This window comes from Cyprinodon tularosa, unplaced genomic scaffold, assembly GCF_016077235.1.
Source record: "Cyprinodon tularosa strain WSP-4 unplaced genomic scaffold, ASM1607723v1 ctg149, whole genome shotgun sequence".
Lineage (NCBI taxonomy): Eukaryota > Metazoa > Chordata > Actinopteri > Cyprinodontiformes > Cyprinodontidae > Cyprinodon > Cyprinodon tularosa.
In genome coordinates this window covers 1,479,537-1,503,700 of record NW_024038320.1, presented here as the reverse complement: position 1 = coordinate 1,503,700, position 24,164 = coordinate 1,479,537, and the positions used below count along the sequence as shown (strand labels likewise).

General features: G+C 38.4%; 1 protein-coding gene across 1 annotated transcript in view; it reads left to right on the top strand.

The window, feature by feature from the left end:
• Window positions 1-24,164, top strand: part of rims3 (regulating synaptic membrane exocytosis 3) — a 73,348-nt gene that overhangs the window by 18,552 nt on the left and 30,632 nt on the right. The window contains exon 2 of the mRNA XM_038279186.1: window positions 14,227-14,552. Within this exon, the coding sequence (XP_038135114.1) occupies window positions 14,288-14,552 (265 nt within the window). The 5' untranslated portion in view covers window positions 14,227-14,287. The remainder of the gene's footprint in view (window positions 1-14,226; window positions 14,553-24,164) is intronic.

Genomic DNA, 24,164 nt, shown 5'->3' with positions numbered 1-24,164 from the left:
TCTGTGCTCTGCAAATGTTACACAAGAAGGAGATGAGATACAAGGGATTCTTACTTCTGCCCAAGGTGAACAGATAAAAATTCAAAATATTAATGACCCGCTTAAAACAGATGAATTGTTTCAAGTCACCACTGGAATCTCTGGGCAAACAAACAACTGGCTTTTAATGGCAGAACAAGCAGCTAAAACAGTGTCTAATGATTGTCTTGTGTGTATGGGAGCCAGACCGCTGTTACGTGTGGTTCCTGCCACCATAACTCCTCAATGTCTTCTAAATATAATGAATTATACAGTTCCAACTGATAATTGCACCTATTGGGATAAGATCTATCCCCTGACCACAGATGAGAAGAAAAAACCAATCTTTTTGAAGAAAGTGGCTGTGGCAAATTTCACCTGTGTAAACAGGACCGGAGTGGGCCCAAAATTGGGTACACTAAATGAAAAACAATGTGCAAGCATTTTACTGGTATCCACCTTTTTTAAACCTCAATCCCGCAGTGACATCTGGTGGTGGTGTGGAGATGACAGATTGTTTGACAGACTTCCATGCAACACCACTGGATTGTGTGCTGCAGTCACCTTGATTTTACCTGTTTCTATTACTTCACTCACAATGGATGAATTGTTAACGACTGTAAACAGTATTTTACCTCACACATGGCATACTAGAAGAAGGAGGGCATCTGAAAATGCGTGGAGTCCAGATGACCCTACTTATATTGACAGTATTGGAGTACCCAGAGGTGTTCCAGATGAGTATAAACTAGTGAATCAAGTTTCTGCAGGATTTGAATCTTTCTTATGCTGGTGGTGTACTATAAATAAAAATGTAGACAGGATCAACTACATCCATTATAACGTCCAGAGGCTGGGAAATAAAACAGAACAAGGCTTCTCCGCCGTCCATGAACAATTGTCAGCTACCTCTCTGATGGCTTTCCAGAACCGTATTGCTGTTGACATGTTGTTAGCTGAAAAAGGTGGTGTGTGCTCTATTTTTGGAGATCAGTGTTGCACCTTTATTCCCAACAACACTGCTGCAGATGGCAGCCTCACAAAGGCCCTTGAAGGCCTTCGCTCTCTTAACAGCAAAATGAAAGACCATTCTGGAGTTGACACAAAAATGTGGGATGGATCTGGAGACATTTTTGGTAAATACAAACAACTGGTACTTTCTATTTTGATGTCTGTAGCTATATTTGCCGCCATCCTGACCTTATGTTGATGTTGTTGTATTCCATGTATTAGATTGCTGCTAAATAGACTAATTACCACTGCAATACAACCCATTAAAACAGAAATGTATGCCCTTATGTCCACTGAGGAACACCTATCGGATGATGAAGACAGCGAAGAGGATGAATTCTCTTTACACTTTCCTGACTTTTATCCTAATCCCAACGACAATAACCCACCAGTTTAAAGTACCTCTGAGTGTACCCTTTACAGCTAAAAAAAGAAAAAAGAATGATTTCTTAGTTGAAAATCTGAAAAGAAGTAACTATTGAATGATAAAAATAAATAGCTTAAAGTGAATAAACAGGAGGGAAATGTTGGGTTAATTAATTGAACATAAGTTATTCTACTTTAATCATATTACTTTAATCATATTATACTTACACATTTTGTTATCTCTATCTTACTCATATTACAAAGAGTGTTAAAACATTTAGTTTTGTTTGCTGTGTCATTAATGTTTTTTAAGTCTGTGCAGGAGGGATGTTGACTGCGACTGCTGTTAACAGATGTCGTTAAGGGTGTGGAGGAGAATGGAGAACTGTGCAACTAGATAAGGAGAGGGGTTCTCCTTATCCTCTGATGTTGTATGATGTTGTACGAAAATTCTGGTTTCAACTGGGTTCTGTTCCCTCCCCCTTTAGCGGTTGAAACCACATTGTAATCAGGGCGTTTCTTCAATAAAGGGCTTGGAGAGCAGATACTGCTTCAGAGTGGGTTTGAAGTTGTAACTGAATGCAGTTTCTGATCCCCTCTCCTTGCAAGTAAAATATACTAAATTCTCTGTGTCATTCTTTGTGCAGGTTGCTGAATAAGGTGTTTGGTGTTTAAACCTAACAGCTTCCTTGTCACGGACGATTTCATATGATTCAGGCTGTTTATGGGGAAAACAAAGTGCGACGGATCAAATTTCATGCGCCCTGTCCTGCAGTGATGTTGAGGGAGTGACTCAGCGACTTACCTTATTAAAGATTTTATTGGATAAAATTTTGACTTGGCTGACTGGGGCTTGGTTCTTATGAACTCCTTTGTGTGTTCATTTCACAGCTGCTTCTGTTTTTAAAATAATCTTGAAAAGTAGATAATGGGAAATTTGGGAACATCTTATCAAATCTTAGATAAATATTGGACAGGAGACTTGGATGTTAATTCAGGTGTAACATCCATGTCATCAACACCCTCCTTCATTTGATATTTGGCTCAGTCACAAATAATCAGTACAACATATGTGTATTTCCACCAATGCGGGTCTCTTAGTGTTGGATTTTGTGTCTGATCCATTTGGCTCCTTATTCTCTCCGCAACCTGGCACTCAGACTCCGAGTGTGTGTGTGTAACTGTAAACCCATCCGTCTGCCTTCTCGCCTTATAGAGCCCTTTTGATCAGAGAGATACACAAGCCACACACACATCACCGGGCCAGGCACAAAGGCAGCAGGCGCCGGGCCGAGTGGCACAGTCGGGGACGTTTCCATGGTAGCCTTAACAGGAAGTGAATTACACCTCCCGTGTGGTTGTATATCCTGCTAATGTGATTCTTTGAGGATTTTTCTTTTCATGCATTTTGAACAGGGGGTCGTATGAACAGCTTCTTAATACCAAATATTACAAAATCTTTCAGTTGAGAGTTTTTTCCAACACAAGCTGTTCGCGGCACAAGCATCAGTAGTACAATACTTTAAGATTGATTGGAACTGGAGTGATAAATGAGTGTTAATTGATATTAAATGACCACTTGAGCTTTTTTTAATTGATGTAACTCCTTTCATTTGGTTCATGTTAGAGATTAGACTGCATTTACGGCAATTACAGCTTAACCCACCCCCCAAATTACAAAAATCAATAACCTTTAGGAAATGTTTTTTAATTCTGTGTAAAACACCTCTTCCAATGGTCAAACTCCATCATGATCTTTAAAAAAGACTATAGGCTATAGCTGTATACTGCTAAGGAGGATATGAGTTAGCTTCATTTTGTTTAATTTTATTTTAGTTTTAGTTTAATGTACTGGAGTTTAATGTAATGACTGGATCGGAAATCAAACATGTTGAAAGTTTCATTTGAATAAAGTTTGTCATAACACAAGTCAGAGGCCGTTTCTCGATATGTGTACTTGTGTGTCCTCATGTGCTTGTGAAACGTCATCAGCCTCAGTTCTCTAACTATTGCAATTCACAAGAACAAAAAGACAGAGAACAGACAAAGTCTCCAGCAGACTTGTCCACTCAAAGTATTAAGTTAAAAGTTATCTTTCCTTTTGCTATTTTATAAAAGTACGTTTTAAGATCATTTGAGGCAAGAAGATTATACTTTTCAGCATCACTATATGGTTCATTTACTGATTTAGTGCATAATTTAGAAATAAAGTTACAATGTTGAGAGGATGGTGGCAACCAGCGGACCTCCTAGACGAACTGCAGTCAGGGCTAAGATTAGCCTATCTGCAGCAGCCCTCTCTCAGCATAACTGTGTGTGAAGGATGGATGATGGAGATTTCTTTGTTTTATTTGGCAAAGCGTTCATTTGATTTGTGTTTATCTGACTGAATTAATTGTTATTCCCCACTAAATGTAAAAAGTAAGAATTTATTATTGTCTTGAGACTATTAATAACAGGAGGTGAAATGCAGCTCCAGACGAGCCGAGCGTGCACTGACGTCACAAGTGCACTTCTGTTGATTGACCCATATTTATGCTGCGGCTCCCATTTTCCTCGAGTCCATATTTTCCTGTGTTCTTTTCAGGAACATACTTGGCAAGAACATGAGTCCGTACTCGCGTTCTTGTGAATTGAGAAACAGCCAAAGACATAAGAAGGTGTCATGTGGTTAACACTTAGCATTCAAAACAAAATGAAAACAAACAGTAGGTCTATTCAAATACTCCATTTAGAGTATATTTAGAGCTTCCCAATGATTGCCCAGTATTTGCAATTCAGATTCTTTGAACACATTATTAAATCGCTACTGAATGTGCCTTTTTAAAAGATTTTAAACAAATTACTGGATTCAGTCACTACTTTCTTGTTCGATGTTGATGTACCTTTAGACTTCTCAAATGCCCCTAATAGAAATACTGGAGGTGTTCTCACCTGATCATTACTTAACGTTTGGATACAAGTTGACATTGTCTTTCCAGCAGCAAGCCTTAGACCTTTACCTATACATGGTCAATGGCCCCATTTACTCTACCCTTTTGAAACCGTGCTGAGATCGGTCCGAGCACGGTAACATAGATAACTGTAGAGTGTAAATGGCACGGACAACTGAACTGGACCGCGCCAGACACAACCGAACTGCGCTAACATGGTACTAGTTCATTAGTAGGGCTCGGCGTGGTTTAGTTCTGGCTCAGTACTCAGATAACAAAGAGCGCATGAGCAGACCATGTCATCTCCTTACAGTCAGCCAGTGTAATCATGAAATTTCAGACATTCATAAAAATACAAGCTTCCCTACCATGCCACAACATTTCCAGTGAGGATTCTGCTTAGCAGTGTGATGAATCTCAACTCCTGTCATTGTTTCCTGTGTCTGTAAGCCCTGATTAGACTATCGTTTGTCGTATCCAATTCCCAAAAGGCGACTCTGTCAAGTAAATTCACCAAAGGCTGCCTTCTTCGCCTGACTCTCCGCAAACTTCCTGAATGTTACGGGCGCTGCCATGTTGGTTTGCTTGTTTACCTCTAGAGAGCAGTAGTACCTTAGATTGCCACTAGGAGGCGAGGAACCATGCTAGCAAAGGTGTGTAAATGGTTGTAAGGAACCGAGATCGGCACGGTTAACTGATCCAAGCTCGCCACGGATACATTTTTAGAGGGTAGTCTAAATGGGGCTATTGCTTCCAGGAGGGTGACAATGGTTTTATGTGGAACCAGGGTGACTCCAGCTGTGACTCCGCCTTCTAAGGACTATGCGTGGGAATGGTTAATTATTTACAGCCTGGAAACTCAAAGTATTTGTAACAGATCTGTTTTTCTGTGAGAACAGTCTATGCTATCATCCATTGCTGGACCCAACAATATGGACACTAATGGGTTTTACTGGAATTCTATCTGATAGGCCAGCATGAAGTTACTGGGTAACTACTGATGAGATTCCATTTTACACAGTTTTTTTTTTTTTTATGTACAGCATACCTTCAATATTGTTTATGGAAACAATTAACACAATATGTAGACATAAGTAAAATGTTAAAATTTTTAAATATAGATAAAAGCTAAATATATAAATATGTGTGGCAACTTGCTCTGTAGCACTAATCCAAACCAAATCCTTCCTCTGAAAAGGCTGTATGGACTGGGTGCTTAGAGTGTTGAGAGAAGCACTGGGAGTTGGCCCGTTTGCTGACAGAGGGAGAAATGAATAAGCTCTTGGAGGAGAAGTTAAAACACTGAGGCTGTTGATGAGGGGGCCTCTTTGGCTGAGAAACCAAGATGGAGGGAATCTGCCTTTAGATCCAGCAGGACTCTGAGTAAAAACAGGTAAATGTTGGCATGCAGTGCTTTCACACTGTTGATGACTGTGAGATCAAAGGGTTTTCGGAGTATATTTCTGCATGAATATAACATGATTTTATGGCAAAAACGTTCTCCTTTCAACCTAATGAACCAAGTACACGCACCACTTTAGGAAGAAGCTTTTTGTTGCTTAATTCATGAAGTGTGCAGTTAATGTACCCTCAAATCTATCCCTGAAACGATGTCAAAAAACGATTTAAAATATGAAAGCTGTACTTCCAAAACTGAGAAATGAGATTTACTGAAGAAATCGCTAAATGATTGCATTTGCTTTAGTAAAAACAAAGCTCTGTTGTTGTTTCCTTAATTTTTTCCAATGATCAAACATTTTATCTATCTACTGTATCTATCTGTCTGTCAGTCTGTTCGAAATAAAACTGAACTAAACTGGTGATCTAAAGACATTTTTTAAAGATTTAAAAGTAGTATCACCGCACTACACAATTCACATTATATATCATTTTCATATAAGGGTGATAGCCTTGGGTCTTTTTGTCTTAAAGTGAGATACATTTGTTCATGCACTTCTTCACCATCTGCTGGTTGTTCAAGGCTAAATGTCCTTTACACAGCCCAAAAGCCTGAAAATTGAAATATCAGATGTGCTTTTTTTGGCCACAGCGATTTGATAGATTACCACAAAGTTGTGTTCTGACACTCAAAGCGACTGGGTGATGAATTCTGCAGACGTTGGCATAGACCACTGACTTTTCTCTCAGCGCCACCATGAGGTTTACAGTTATTGCTTTTCATGAACCTTCTGAAAGGCCATTGCATTAAATAGCTATGAAATTCAATATACTCACATGGATTGTGACAGTTACAGCATCAGCCATTGATTTTATTTTTTTAACTTGTAGACAAGGTTTTAAATTCAGCCAATCTTCTTTAAAAGCCGGTATTATTTGGCTTTACAAGTAGATAGATCCTAATATTTTTTTAAAAAACTTTTATTCAGTGGTGGACAAATATTGAGCACAATATAAATATAACTTCTTTAATACTGTTTGTATTTTTTTCCCTATAAATATGACATAATGGAGAAAGCTAACAGCCTTAAACAAAGGAACAAAACACTTGACATTTTTCATTTTATATTTAAGTAAAGCAAAAGTGTGTTGTTCTTTCTGAATTCCGAAATGGCTGCAAGTAGGTACTCATTTAAACCTCTCAATGTCTGAATATTTGACATGTTGAAATAGTGGCAAATACAGGTGCTGGTCATAAAATTAGAATATCATGAAAAAGTAGATTGATTTCAGTAATTCCATTTAAAAAGTGAAACTTGTATATTGTATTCATACATTATATACAAACTCATATATTTCAGATGTTTATTTTGTTTAATTTTGATGATTACAAATGACAACAAATGAAAATCTCAAATTCATCATATCAGAAAATTAGAATATTGTGAAAAGGTTCAAAATTGATGGCCCCTGGTGCCACACTCTAATCAGCTAATTAACTCAAACCACCTGCAAAAGCCTTTAAATGGTCTTTCAGTCTAGTTCTATAGGCTACACAATCATGGGGAAGACTGCTGACTTGACAGTTGTCCAAAAGACGACCATCGACACCTTGCACAAGGAGGGCAAGACACAAAAGGTCATCGCTAAAGAGGCTGGCTGTTCACAGAGCTCAGTGTCCAAGCACATTAATAGAGAGGCGAAGGGAAGGAAAAGATGTGGTCGAAAAAAGTGTACAAGCAAGAGAGATAACCGCACCCTGGAGAGGATTGTGAAACAAAACCCATTCAAAAATGTGGGGGAGATTCACAAAGAGTGGACTGCAGCTGGAGTGAGTGCTTCAAGAACCACCACACACAGACGTATGAAAGACATGGGTTTCTGCTGTCGCATTCCTTGTGTCAAGCCACTCTTGAACCACAGACAGCGTCAGAAGCGTCTTGCCTGGGCTAAAGAGAAACAGGACTGGACTGCTGGTGAGTGGTCCAAAGTCATGTTCTCTGATGAAAGTAAATTTTGCATTTCCTTTGGAAATCAAGGTCCCAGAGTCTGGAGGAAAAGAAGAGAGGCACTTCATCCACGTTGCTTGAAGTCCAGTGTAAAGTTTCCACAGTCAGTGATGGTTTGGGGTGCCATGTCATCTGCTGGTGTTGGTCCATTGTGTTTTCTGAGGTCCAGGGTCAACGCAGCCACATACCAGGAAGTTTTAGAGCACTTCATGCTTCCTGCAGCTGACCAACTTTTTGGAGATGCAGATTTCATTTTCCAACAGGACTTGGCACCTGCACACAGTGCCAAAGCTACCAGTACCTGGTTGAAGGACCATGGTATCCCTGTTCTTAATTGGCCAGCAAACTCTCCTGACCTTAACCCCATAGAAAATCTATGGGGTATTGTGAAGAAGAAGATGCAATACACCAGACCCAACAATTCAGAAGAGCTAAAAGCCACTATTAGAGCAACCTGGGCTATCATAACACCTGAGCAGTGCCACAGACTGATCGACTCCATGCCACGCCGCATTGCTGCAGTAATACAGGCCAAAGGAGGCCCAACTAAATACTGAGTGCTGTACATGCTCATACTTTTCATGTTCATACTTTTCAGTTGGCCAACATTTCTATAAATCCTTTGTTTTTATTGGTCTTCAGTAATATTCTAATTTTCTGATATGATGAATTTGAGATTTTCATTTGTTGTCATTTGTAATCATCAAAATTAAACAAAATAAACATCTGAAATATATGAGTTTGTATGTAATGTATGAATATGATATACAAGTTTCACTTTTTAAATGGAATTACTGAAATCAATCTACTTTTTCATGATATTCTAATTTTATGACCAGCACCTGTAAAGCTGGACAGGACACATTTGATCACATGGCAGATCGATGAGGTCATTAAATCAATTTTTATTAGATTTTCTGAGAAGCAGGTCAGCCGGCATTGTCGGTGGCAGCAGCAGGACCAGCTGGAAGCTGCCTCCTATACACCTTCATTCCACTACAGATTTAGGAATTTTGAAATCCAAGCTTAAGCCTTATATTTTCAAGCAGGCATTTAATTCCAGCTAACATGGTGACTTCATTTAAGATCATTTTTTACTGTTGTCTGTCGGCTTGTTTCCTTTAACCATCAAATTGCACAAGTTGTAATAACAACAATAATAAATCGCTAAATGGAACACTGCAAAAAAGAAAAAACCCTCAAATATTTGGGTTAAATTTAGCAAAAATGAGATGGAAACATTTATTTATGCATCACGCAAGACACATGATCTACAACTGGACCATACTGCCTTGTAAAAAGACGAAGAAGATCAGAAGTACAGTAGATTGAGGATGATGGCGCCCACTAGAGCTGTGGCCAGGATATGGATATATCTCGTGTTTACATCTGCTACTGCATTGTTGTTTTTAGGGTTATCGTGTGAACAAACGTATTCACGTGCAATTTTAATTGTATCAATTGTGTATCAAAACTTTGCATTTAGCAGGATATCGAGATGGTTTTCAACTTTATTGTCATTACACTGTCACAAGTACAAAGCATTAAAATGAACTCTCTGCATTTAAACCATCCCCTCGGGGAGCAGGGGGCTGCCATTGTGGTCGCCCGGGCAGTGTGGGGTTAAGGGTCTTGCTCAGGGATCCAGAGTGGCAGTCTGTGGGAGTGGGGCTGTGATCCAAGCACAATGCCCTAACCACAAGGCCACCACTCCCTTAATTGAAATGCAGCTAAAGTGAAAGGTTCTATGTTTTGTTATCTATTTAATAGTAACCTTTCAGGTCATCTTAGTTGGTTCTTTTAAAACACTAGAATTATCATGATATATAAAAACAAAATCTGAAATGAATTATATCTTCATTAGCTTACTTTTAGAGCCCTACTGGAAATTTCTAAGTGTTTTACAGCTGCTTGGAGGAAGGATCTGAAATAATGCTCAGCTTTACACCTATGATGCAGTTCTCTGTCACTAAAGGAGCTACTCATTTCTGCTTTTATGCATCTTTGGGCACTGCTGGCCTTCCTGATGAGTTTAGCTACTGTAACTGCTCTACTCAACTGTTGATAAGTTGCTGCTTCTTAATCTACACAATAGAAAATAGACACCACTGAGTATAAAAATATATTTAGGTGTGCCTCTTTCACTGCAAAAGTGCTTTATATCTGGTCAGATTTTCAAGTGCAGATAAAAACAAACCCAGTGCATGTGTCACCATTCTCCTCGTAGCATTCTAACTTTAGCATTTAGACAAAGGTATTTGTTTGCACCCAAGCAAAGCATTATTTATTTTGTTAGTCGCATACTTAAGTGTGTCAGTGTGTTGAAGTAGAAAGATTTTGCAAAGCCTCTATTAATAGGGTGATGAAACACAGTGCAGCTGCTGCTACAGTACTTGCTGTTTGAAAAAAAAAAGGGAGACATCTAAGCTGGAGGAACGAGAATAAATTGTCATGTGCAAAAGCAGCGACAGTGAAGAAATAATTTGAAAAGGCTCATACATATTTAATTTGCCCAATGGCTGTCAGTTTAGCCTAATCCGCGTGATTGTATTGGAGAGAAAAGAAAACAGATAACAGATGAGTTAGAAAGCAAGATAATTGCAGAAGGTTTATTTAGATAAAGAGCTTTTGGAGTGCCTCTTGCAGTCCTTACGCTCCCTTCCCATATATAAAAGAATAGACTTTAAAATACTTCTGTTAGTCTATAAATCACTGAACGGTTTAGCACCAAAATACATTACAGACTTGTTGTCAGTGTATCAACTGCACAGACCACTCAGGTCTTCTGGCTCAAACTCTGCATACCCAGAACCAAACATGGAGAAGCAGCTTTTAGCTTTTCTGCTCCACTAATTGGGAACAAACTCCCAGAAAACTGTTAAACTGCTGAAACCCTCTATTTATTTAAATACAGATTAAAAAGCCTATTTGTTTAGAGTGGCCTTTGGCTGTGCTACACTAATGATTCACCTATTATTCACTTATTCATACAATAAAGCTGATTTATATGAAATACATAATAATCAGGTTTATGTATTTAGTGTTGCTTAAAATTAATACCAACAAATGTATTCATTTCAAACACATAAAGTGCATTGTTTGAATTTAATAAAGGTAATCTGATTATTATGCAATTAAAACAAAATTATGTATTTGAAATAAATTAGTATTATTTTTGAGTAAGTATGCTTTATTATTAGATAAACCTGATGAGTTATGTATTTTAATATATATTAATTAATGAGTGGTTTATCTAATACGTTTGTGCTAAACTTACCTAAAAAAAAGTAAAGTGGAGTTTCTTATATGTAATAAAATCACATTATTTTTAAAGTTTGGGTAAAATATTTCTGTGAGTGCGTATAAACATTTAAGTTTCAGTTGGAACTCAGTTTACAGACTCAATGCCTCCTTGTGTAAAAAAAAAAAAAAAAAAAAATAAAAACATTCTTTAAAGACTATATAGTATATATATTTTTATGATCATGTACATATTTTGTACATTTTTAAAGGCCTCTTTTCATTAATTCCTAATTTATTATTGATCAATAATGTAAGCTGGTTTAGCTGTATTTACTGCAGATATAATGCAAATATAATAAGAAGTAATAATAAAAAAAACACATACAGCGTCTTGAAAAAGTATTCGGCCACCTTCAACTGTTCAACCTTTTGCAAAATTTCAGGCTTCAAACATAATGATATAAAACTGTAATGTTTTGTGAACAATGAATAACAAGTGGAACAAAATCTTAAAGCGGAAGGAAAATTATTGGATATTTTAGACTTTTTTAACAAATAAAAACTGAATAATTGAGCGTGCAAAATCATTCTGCCCCCTTGAGTTAATACATTGTAGTGCCACCTTTTGCTGAGATTATAGCTGCAGGTTGCTTAGCGTTTGTCTCTATAAGTTTTGCACATGGAGAGACAGAAATTTTTGCCCTTTCTTTCTACAAAACAGCTGGAGCTCAGTGAGGTTGGATGGAGAGTGTTTGTGAACAGCAGTTTTCAGTTTGTTCTACAGATTCTAGATTGGATTCAGATCTGGACTTTGACTTGGCCATTCTAACACCTGGATATGTTAATTTGTGAACCATTCCATTGTAGCCATTACTTATGCTATAGATCATTGTCTTGTTGGAAGATAAATTTCTGTCTCAGGCTCAGGTCTTTTGCAGACTCCAACAGGTTTTCTTCCAGAATGCTCCTATATTTGACAAAATCCATCATCCCGTCTTCTTTCTTCCATAAAGGCCAGATTTGTGCAGTATACGACTGATTGTTGTCCTATGGACAGTCTACCACCTCAGCTGTAGATCTCTGCAGTTCATCCAGAGCGATCATGGGCCTCTAGGCTGCATCTCTGAACAGTCTTCTTGTTTTATGTGAAGATTTAGAGGGATGGCCAGATCTTTATAGTTTGGGAGTGGTCTGATGCTCCTTCCGTTTCAATTAGTGCTGTCAATCGATTAAATTTTTTTAATCGCGATTAATCGCATCAATGCCTAAGTTAACTCGCGATTAATCGCATTTTAATCACACATTTTTTTTCTGATTGAAAATCATTTAAATACTCTCAATGACATACAAAAAATACATACAGGCTAGGTTTGTGCCAATGTTCTTTTTTTAAATGAAAACAGGTCACAGACACTGATTTATGCCATAGAAACATATGGCAAGAAGATGGGGAGGCATGTAGCAAAAAATAACAAATATGTAGCCAAAAAAAAAAGGCCCTGAAAACATGCTGATGTAAAAGACAGTCTTTACAGTTAATACAGTCTTTTGAACAAAGACAAGCATTTTACCCTACTGCTATAAAATGTAGTAGAGTTAACATTAGATGTTAATTAACCAAGATAATAATGAACAATTTTCAATCAATACATCAAAATCAATAGACCGACATCACTAGATGGAGGTAGTCTATGCTCTAGAAAGTTACTTTTCAGCCTCTTAACAAAAATGAGAACACACACACACACACACACACACCCACCCACACACACACACACACACACACACACACACACACACACACACACACACACACACACACACACACACACACACACACACACACACACACACACACAGACACACGCGATACCGACCTGTGGCGTACACAGACAGCAAGAGTGCCGTAGCAGATTCCATTTCACCTCAGTAATCTGTTTTCTCAGCGTATTTCAGGTTGCTACTAGTTACCAGACACTCAGCTTGTTTGTTGGTGGTGGGGCTTAAAGAAAAGGCACTAGCGCTACCCAGTGTATGAGCGTCTTTTTTCCTTGAGGAGCTCCGCTCTTGAAGCCTATGGAAAATACATAGACTGGGGGAAAATTGCCCCGCCTTCCCGCAGGCTGCAGCGGGATGGACTTGGAAAATTGTACCATAAAACCACATAGCGTTAATCTCACGTTAAAAAAATTATCGCCATTAAAATGGCCTCGCGTTAACGCGATAATAACGCGATAATTTTGACAGCACTAGTTTCAATATTATGTCTTGCACAGTGCTCATTGGGATGTCTTCATGAATGTGTCCCACTTGTTGTTTATTCTTTACAAAAAATTGCAATTTTATATCTTTATGTTTGAAGCCTGAAATGTGACAAAAGGTCGAGAAGTTCAAGGATCCGAACACTTTTGCAAGGGACTGTAACTGAGTCACTTTCTGTATGCCCTACAGAATGATTAATCTAACCTAAGTATAACGTTTCCAAAAGGCTACCAAGATAAAAACAAACAAGTGACACAAAAACATATTCAGAATTCTTTTTAAAGTTAATCTTTAATAATTAAATTACATATCAACATTTTAGGTGGGTATTTACATCTTTCATTCCTCTGCCAATTTAATTTTAGACATATCTATCTATGAGACTTTTCCTTTTTTTTATTAACTTCCGCACTGAATGGTTTTGTTTTCATTGCAACCTGCTAACAGTCAATGTTATCACTCATTTGTAAAAGTGTTGATTTTTCAGTTTGTTGCTGGATGAACAACCTAAAAATAGTCCAGTTTTCGTAAGCAGCTTGAATTTTCCTGCTAAAACAAGTCAGATAGCTTGTATGTACAAGAATAAGATGACAAGCTCTTTAAATATGTTAATGGATCTGTTTGTACGTGGTTACAGTGGTATTAGGCTGTAGTTCTACAACATAGTGGTGACTATGGTAAGCTTTTCATAAGCAAGTGTTAAAATAAGGGGGTAAACGAGACAAACACCATCTGACAGGGTCACCCCATAACAGCAGGCCAGCCTTGACATTTATTGTGTGCATGGGTATGTGTTAGGCTGGCTGTATTTATTTTAGCAAGAAAGCAGCCCTCATCCATCTGTACTGCCCCCCCTTACTGACCTTTGAGTTTTAACCTTCCCAACTTCTGAATGTTCAAAGACTTTGACTCTTTTCAACTGTCTTTGCATATACTTCCACACTCTTCTTATTATTGACATTGCCCTGTCTTTCTGCTTCCTTTAGCCCAGTTCCAGCTCTCTGGCACCTTTCTCCCAGCCCGTCGATCCTAAGGTTCAGCGGGACCATGATGCTTAACAGCTCTGTAGAGGTGCCCAGCCCGGGCGGGATAAGTGGCCTCAGCGGGTTGAGCGTGGCGGCACGGAACGTGGTGCGCTCCTCAAGCATCTCGGGGACCATGTACAGCCTGGAAAAGAGTCCCAGCAATGTAGCTCCGGATACGGCGTCATTGGCTGGGAATAAGAAGCGGCGCTCCAGTCTGGGTGCCAAGATGGTGGCCATTGTGGGGTTGTCACAGTGGAGCAGAAGTACACAGCAACTTAACCAGCAAGGTAAGTTTACTGGGGGAATAATATAAATCGGAGGGTCTGCAGCATTTACATTATAGGGGGAGAAGTCATTTTCCAATATTTTCCTCTTTCTAATCATTTAAAATCAGTTTACTTGGGTTCCCTGTTTGAATATATTTTATACGGACAAATATTTGAAATAAGGCAGATTTAGATTTGAAAGAAAAAGACATTTCCATTTCCTCAGAGGTTTGGATAATTATTGTCTGGCTTAAACTGCATAAAATGCTACATCATAATATAATAGAGGCTTTAAAAAAAAAAAAAATGGTAAAACTGGTATTTATATGTATACTAAAGCAATTTCTACTTTTGTTGCTTTTTAAGAAACTGCAATTCTATTGTTTGCTCTACAGTGTGTCTAACTCTGGCATGTGGCAGCCAGCATGCATTGTGACAGTGGCTCCATGTTCTAATATGTCCCCTATAGGGTATAATTACAGATCCTGTGTAGCAGCAACAAAAGTGCTTCTCAGTTTGCGCCTCTGTGTTGAACAATGAGCCAGTTTTTTTTTCCTGCTGTATTTCAATGGATAACATGCCACACAGTGGGAGTTGAGGTTGTGAGGTGGGGCCAACAGAGAGCCAGAACCCTGAGGAGCAAAATGTTGTTGTTTTTTTTTATTACAGAGTGTTAATAAAAAAGAGTGAAGTTGATCATCTTCCTCGCCTTCCTTTCATGTCATGGCTCTGCTCTGACTGCAAAGGCTGCATTGTTTTCTGCTTGTCTACAAACATTACCTGTTTAATGCTTTATCCTTCTAGATATGCAATGCTTTTGTTTACTGGACAGACTCACTTCTCATTTAGTTAGACCTATTGTCTTATTGTAAAAGAATGTGGTTATGGATTTTCACAGCAGAATGAACAGGAGTAATGGAATCATGGTGTTTAAGCAGAAAATGCAAACATAAATCTACAGCATAGCATGATCATAATTAGAGCTTAAACCAATTAATTAGTTTGCTTAATCGATTAATAATCTAATTCCAAAAGGTTCCTTAAAGAAGATTTTTTTTGGCATAATTTTGGTATATTTTCTGCTCTAAGAGGGTTGATCTGTGAGCTCACAGCATATTTTATAGTCTCTATGCTACAGTTAATGATTAATAAATTGCTAAATTAGCTGACAGTTCTTTCAATAATCTATTAATAACAATTAATTAGGTAAATTGTTTCAGCCGTAATCATAACAAGAGCAGAAATTAAACAGTGGTAAAAAAATATTTCAGCTTCACTATTTTGGTTTCAGAGACACTAAGAAATTTAGCGAAGGTTAGAGATGAGCGGAGGGACTTCATACGCGTAAGAGAAAAGTGACAGATAATAAGACATTAAAAGTTCAGTGGTAAATTAAATGTACCATTATACCTGAATGTAGGGCAAATACCACACTGTTCGGTTTTAACCAATAGGAGAATTTGAGCGCAGTCAACTCTTCAACCTACAGAGGGCAGCACTTAGAGGGTTTTAGGCTAAAAATTGCATAAATAAACAAGCTTACCTGAAATTGTAAAAATTAGAGGATTAGTTTCACTTTAAGCAAACAGATAAAACATTATATCGTCATTAGAATATCTAAAAGACTACCTAAAATGTTCCAGCATAACCATCACTAATGAAATTTGTATGAACTAAGCAGGAAAAGAAAATAAGTTTTAGAAAAAAAAAGTCAAATATTTATTGTTTTCAAATAGAATTGAAATTAAAAATAGTTGATTGTATTGAATCAAGACATCAGGATTCTTGGCATTAACCTCATTAGTTTGTACCATGTTTAAATCTCCTTTAAATAATGTTATTTTTATTTATTTTTTTTGCTGTAACTTATGAAACATTGGGCTCAGCTATGCCGGGTTTCCTGTGTAGGAGTCGCATTTTTTTATAGAAAATTTTATTTTTATGAATAAACTATATTGCCTATTTCTGAAGAAGCAATCTCCTGATATAGATTCATGCAGACATATGAAGGACTCGCTGCGTTCAGGCACAGCTGATTCTTGTCTGACGCAGACAAAGCTGTCGATATCTTCACAACAGGGGCTTCCGTGTCTCTATGTTTGTGGTGCTGGGGAGAGCGCAGAGGAGGGGAGAGTTTGCAAGAAGAGGCAAGGAGAAGCTAAGGATGTAAAAAAAGAAGATGGGAGGTGTGTCTAAATTTAGATGTTCTCAGCAGTCAGAGGAACACAGTCACAACCAAGCCTGGAACTAAATCACAATATCAAACACTGTTCTCCTTACTTCACTGGCTCCCAACACTCAGCGTGTTGTCAACAGGTATAAAGGTAGTCTTAACTTCTTGCAGATGCTATATGTTAAATGGCTTATATACTGATATATAGCCTTATAAAGTCCAAGGAACCTTAAGCATTTTACACTACATTCAGGCATTTACACTTCACACGCTGATGGTGGAAAGCTTCATTGTAGTCAGACCTGCTTTCAGCAGACTCACAGAAGCAGACTGCCATACATCAGATTTTGTAATATTTTGAATATTGATTAATAAAATCCCTTGCAGCAAGAAGGTTCTAGGCTCGATTGCCGGCCCGGGGTCTTTCTGCATGGAGTTTGCATGTTCTTCCTGAGCATGCGTGGGTTCTCTTCGGGTACTCCGGCTTCCTCCCACAGTCCAAAAACATGAGTGTTAGGTTAATTGGCTTCTCTAGATTCTCCTTAGGTGTGAGTGTTTGCGTGAATGGTTGTTTGTCTCTGTGTTGCCCTGTGATGGACTTACGACCTGTCCAGGGTGTACCTTTCCTCTCGCCCATTAACTGCTGGAGATAGGTACCAGCACCCATCGCGACCCTACTTGGGATAAGCATGCTAGAAAATGGATGGATTAATGGATGTATTAATATAATCAATATATAGAAATGAAATTATAGTTTTTTACTTTAGATTTTGCCTTAGATTTTGCAGCCATTTGTCGCCGTTTCGACAAATGGCCCTGGTTTTCAAAAGGTCATTAGATAAATATCAAAAGCTACTTCAACTACTTAAGGATATGTCATTTCAAATTGTGCTGCTATACCAGCAATTAGGCTTGGTAGGCAATATGTTGATAGTAGAATAACTTGCAAATGTGCTATGTATGCTTATCTTCAGAACAGGAAAGCTTTGCAGAGTTGATAGAAAGATGGATGGAGCTAGCTGTAATGGAAAGCAAGTCACTTTGTGCAGTACAATTCATGGTAAATGGTAAATGGCCTGTACTTACAGTATATAGCGCTTTTTTAAGTCAGAGGACTTGACCAAAGCGCTTCACACTACATTCAGTCATGCACCCATTCATGCTCACATTCACACACTGATGGTGGCGAGCTACATTGTAGCTTACAGAAGCAAGGCTACAATGTAGCTCACAGGCGCCACCGGGCCCTCCGACCACCATCAGTAGACAATGCGGGTGAACTGTCTTGCGACACTGAAAGCCAGAGCCGGGCTTGAACCGACAACCCTCTGGTTGCAGGGCAAACTTCTTCATCCGACGCCATAAAATGGGTAATCCTAAAGTCATTCGATGCTTTTTACCATGCATGTTCTAGAAGTCTCTAGACCAGTATGACTGATTCAAGTGACTGCATTTTGCCCATTTTCCACCTCATTAACCAAGAAAAAAAAGTTATTTTATTGGCAACCGTGAGTGACCAATACCCCTAAAACCTCCAGGAACAACTGGTTCATTCAATCTTGAAAACAAAATATTATTGAGGCTTAGAGGGTAATTGAATTAGCCCCATATTAAATCTAGTAGAAGGACTCCTGTGTAATGGTTTACTAGCTAGACGATGCCTCTGCTTTCTAGGAATCTTCCCAGGCCAAGTTACGACTGATGCTGATTGGAAAGAAAATAAAATCTTGTTTACTCAATTAAGGCAGAAATTGGTTTATTTTTTTCCACTTACACCGTCTTTGTTTGCTTTGACTGGATCCCAAAGTCAAGCCACCTATGAGTTTGAGTGTTAAATTGTTACTCAGATGGGAAACTTGGGGCTTGGATGGTTGTATCTTCTTTCACTTCTCTCCTGGCAGTCATTAGCGGCTCTGTTCGGTCAGCTGTTGGAGCTCTGCACTCTGATAGACACAAGCGCTGAATGGTCAATGGGGTGGGTCGACCCGGCAGTCTGCCCCTTACTTCGCTCAGTTGGTCAGCTAATATCCAGTAAGCCCCAAACTGATTTACTGAGTACAGAAAAGGGAACACGAGGTGGAGTAAATCTGCACTCCATGTGTAGCCACAGTGGGCAAGCCCTTTAATAACATTATAATTTGATACCGCTTGATGCTTTAGTATTGAAATACTACTGTACAGACATTAAATAGTACATAAAAAGATACATCTAAACCGTGTACATGTTTTAAAGATGTTCAGACCAGTGAGGGTCAGAACCTTCATGTGAAAAACAAAAAGTGGTCAAAGACAATTGGAGAACATGCCAGCATGTCACCATTGAAGTCCTATTAGACTATAATCAGGTTATTGTGTTGTTATTGTGTCACTTTCTGGAGGCTATGTTCTAATCTTGCTCCTTGTGGGCAATTGGAGTGAGTCAATTTTCAGAACAAGCCTTATTATGGCCTTATGTAAGAAAGCATGTATTTCTGGAGCAGTGTTCTGGCAACACTGTAGAAAAGGAAATATATGCAAGTAATTTTTTCTTGATGTTTCTTTGAGCTTTACGTCAAATCTGCAGAACAACATGGGAAATTCACACCCAAAGTAAACTCAGAAAAATAGGCAATAGGCTTATAGACACATCTGCGCTGATCTACAAACATGTCAGTCTGCTCATCATAAAACATTTTAGTCATAATGGGTAAAATAAAAATGTTATTTAAAAGATATTTTTCAGTAAAAACATACAAAATATCTCTTTAACATAAAAAATACTCCATCCTTTTGGCAAATCATCTTGTTTACCTTTTAAAATAAAGCATAAACACACGTACTTATTTTTATGTCAATTTCTGCAGTGAAAGCTCTTTAAGGACTTTGAATAATTAGTTAGCTACAATAATTATTCTGTGCAGAAATGTCAAGCTTTTAAGTTTTAAACATGAAGTTGGATTTATCTTTGCAGTGCCAAGGATTCTGGCTTCAATTATTCTGCCACTAATTATAATAAAATTGTACTGGAAGCATTAAAATAACCCAGCATTGGACCTGTTTGGCAAATTCTTATTCATTTGGAGAAAATTGCCCATTTCTACAGTTGGTTTAAAAACAGCTAGGTTTGGTTTAATTTGAAAATTAATTTCTGGATTAAAAATTATGGATTCTGCAGCAGTGTTGTCAGTTGTGTTCGATCTTTCATCCTGTGTAAGGTAATTAACCCAAAATTTGCATTGTAGTGACAAGGGCCAAGGTTGTTTCAAGGGTCAACCCATGTTATGGACAAATCACATTTTGTAAAAAAAAAAAAAAAAAAAATCATTATTTTTATTTCTTTATCCATCCAAGAAGTTCTTAAAGTTATTTTGCCTACATTGTCCTGTCAAGGTAATTTGTGCTAATAAGACAGATAAATAAAAAGGAAAGCTCTGTTTTTGCACCTTGAAACTTTCTCTCTCTAGTTTTTTTTCTGAGAAGACATCACTCGGGACAAACTCTTTAAATAACACTTCATAATGTATATGTTAGAGAAAATTTGAGTGTTTGAAGAAAACTCTAGATACCCCCAAAAGAAAAGTCCATGCCAGGATTAGAACCTAAGACCTTCTGGTGAAAGGCAGCTAGGTTTGTACATGTAGCTATAGCTGAATTTGGATAAACGCCTAGGTTGCTCAATTAAATTTACATTTTAACCAGATTCAGTCAAAGCATCGATAGTAAGAGGGAATATGGATGGGACTAACTTAGACTTATTTCTCCAGGTGAAAGGCCATTAATCCCCAACTAGCCTTAAATGTGGAATAAAGACAATAAAACAACTCAGTGACAGTAAATCTGTTATGTGGTGTTCCAGCCCAAGGCCTTTCCTGAGTCCTTAACATCCGTATGTAGAGCTTCTAATTGGTGCTGATTGTAAGTGGAGGCAGCTGGCCAGACTGACGTCAGCTCCATCTTAAGGAGCACCAATCTTGCTCACCTGGAGGCCCAAACCAAGCTCCACAGCCCAAGCGCTGCTTCAGCCCAAATCAGATGATCAACCCCAGCTGGTAGCAGATCAGCTCAGACCGGCCCAGCTTGGTGGAGCTCAGCTCGTTCTTCTCTGCCACCTACTTCTCTCTTTCCCTCTCCTCTCCAACCATTTATGTTTTTTGTTAAATAAATCCCACTTTAAGTTATACCCTTGCGTGGCTTCCCGTTAATTTGTTGTGGTCCAAAAGCCAGGCTATAACAAATTGGGGGCTTGTCTGGGATTTGAACCCAGGACCTCTCGCCTGCATTCTCCACCCGCAATTTGTGGCCCAATTAATGTTCTTATCATTTATTTAATTCTGAGTGATGCGAAAACAGGGAAATCGCAACATTTTAATGTGGGTAATGAAGGGTTAATTTTGGAAAATAAACTTGATAAAAAGAATATGATGTATATATCAAACTTAACCTGTCCCTTGGATCAGCATGTAAGCATAGAAATAACTAGCATTAACCTGTGCTTGGCTAAATGCAGTGAAGTCTGATTAGGTCATTGTGTTGCTTTTCACTGAACATTTGGTTAAAAAAACTTCAGGATGTCTGTCACAGCAGCATAAAGAACACATTTGAAGTAAGCCATTTTTGTGTAGGTAATTACCAACACACCCCAGCAACATCTGTTATTAGTTTTAAATGCCTGCTGAGTGCATTTGTACAATTTAAAATTTCTTCCATGAAAAGTAGACTAGGAGATGTATATTTATGGAGCCAAATGCAAACTTTTGGTTGAAAGAGAATGATGACCTTAATTGGTTCAGGTGGCCATTTTGCAGTTGCAATATTGTATAACTGTCCACTGGAAGGGGACATGCCTCTTACGAAAAATGTGCTCTTGGTTGGTCTTTTACCAATTCTAAGATGGTTGTAGCCTGATCAAACACGTGGTAAATATCTACGGTCCTCTCTTTTATCCCTGGAGCAGATAATAGGGCTAATGTTTTGCAGTATTTTGGTGCCAAGCCAAGCGTTAACATACTAAACAATACAATAGCTAATAGGAAGCCAGCAAAAGTTTACCAGTACATGACTGATGTGATCTCACCGTTTACTTCCAGTCAGGAGATGAGCCGCTGTATTTTTTTACGGGCTGCAGACACATCAGCCATGCTTGATCAAAATAACAAATAACTTCTTACAGCAAATGAGATGGAATAAGGGCATGCCTTATTGTATTCAGCTGTACTGGATAGAAAAATGTGTTAATTGTATTGAGCTGGCAATTTTGAAAAATCTTTAGCTCAGGAGAATGGTTTTAATTTGGTGACATTTAAAGAAAATTCTAAAGTAACCTGAAGTTCTTGGCAGATAAGTGAGAATATTTAAATTGACACTGATAAATATAGGGATGGGAATCGAAAACCGGTTCCTGTTCAGAACCGGTTCCGTATTTTTCGATTCCATGGCATCGTTTGGCAGCTCGCTGAATGATTCTTTTTTCGATTCCCGCAGCACCAGAGCCGAGAGCGCCAGCTCTGGGGAGCACGACTTACGTCACGTTTTTTACGTAAGTTACGCAACTTACGCAAGTTACGCAAGTTACGCAAGTTGGAAGAACTATTCGAGGAGGAAGACAACGTGCTGCGGTCACTTTGTGAATCAAAGCCCCGTCTTTCCTTAGCCCAGAGGGTAGATCAGGAAATCCAGCTCTATAAAAGCTTGCCCTCCATCCCCTGCAGGGATAGCGCCACACTGTGGTGGTGGAACAAGCATCTGCCCTTGCTATCTGACTGGCTGAAAACTACCTCTGTGTGCAGGCTTCCTCCACCCCATCTGAGAGGGTGTTCTCCACGGCTGGAGACACCATAAGCGCTGAAAGATCCCGTATCCTTCCAGAAAAAGCAGATATGCTCATCTTTCTGCAAAAGAACTGTTAATTTTCCCTACTACTGTTTTATAATTAGTATATTTTGTTATTTAAAATAGGTTATTATCCCATCATTTGTTATTAGACATGGTTGGTTATTAAGTTTGTTCTTGTATTCATTTTTCATTTAAACACAGATGTTACTCCAGTTTCACATTTCCTGTGGACATCTTGATCTTTTTGAGTTTGTAAGATTGTGCAATAGTTAAGTAAACAAAGTTGATTCTGATAATCAAACTGTTTGTTCTCCTTTTTCCCCCAAATTGGAATCGAAAAAAGAATCGATTAAGAATCGAATCGTTTCATAGAATCGAAAAGGGAATCGGAATCGTGAAAATCTTTTCAATTCCCAACCCTAGATAAATAGCAGTTTTCCTTGACAGATATTTTTAAACATGTGTTTAAATCAAGGTGTGATTGAATGTTTGATGATAAACCCAAGTGTCATACAGTGGGTAGAATAAGTATTGAACACACCAATGTTTTTCTTGGTAATTATATTTCTAGAGGTGCTATTGACAGGACATTTTCACCAGATGTCGGTGTATGCACCCATACAAAGAAATCCAAACATAGATGTCCAGAAATTATGTATAATGAAGTGAAATGACCCAGGGAATAAGTATAGAACACACTTACTGAAATATATGTAATGGCTTCAATATAATAGCTTCAAGATGCCTCTTGTATGGAGAAATTAGGTAAACACATTGCTCAGGTGTGATTTTGGCCCCTTCCTCCACACAAACAGTTTTCAAATCTCGAAGGCTTCGTTGGCCTCTTCTATGAGCTCTGATCTTTATTTCTATCTATGGATGTTCTATTGGATTCAAGTCAGGTGATTGGCTGGGCCATTTTAGCAGCTTTATTGTCTTTCTCTGAAACCAATTGAGAGATTCCTTGGCTGTGTGTTTGGGGTCCGTGTTTTTCTGAAATGTCCACCCATGTGTCATCTTCATCATCCTGGTAGATGGCAGTAGATTTTTATCAAAAGTATCTCTGTACATTTGTTCATTCATCCTTCCTTCAATTATTTGAAGGTTGCCAGTACCAAAAGCTGAAAAATAGCCCCACGCCATTATGTTCCAACATCCAAACTTCACTGTCGGTATGGTGTTTTTATTGAGTTTGATTTTCGTCTCATCTGACCAGACTATATTCTCCCTGTATTTAACAGGCTTGTCTAAATGTTGTGCAGCAAACTTCAACCGAGCTTCAACATGCGTTTTCTTCAGCAATGGAGTCTTGCATAGCGAGCGTGCATGGAGGCCATGGCGGTTGAGTGCATTACTTATTGTCTTCTTTGAAACAATTGTACCTGATAATTCCAGATCTTTCTGAAGTTCTCCACTAGTGGTCTTTCGCATTTGGACAGCTCTTCTGATAATTCTTTTCACTCCACTGTCAGAAACCTTGCGAGGTGCCCCTGGTAGTGGTGGGTTTATGGTGATATTCCTTCTGTATTATTAACTAAGCAGTGCTCACTGGAACATTCGGAAGTTTAGAAATCCTTCTATAGCCAATGCAATCTTTAAGGTTGCAAAGGACTTGAGAAAACTCTACTCTTACCCATCATGAGATGTTT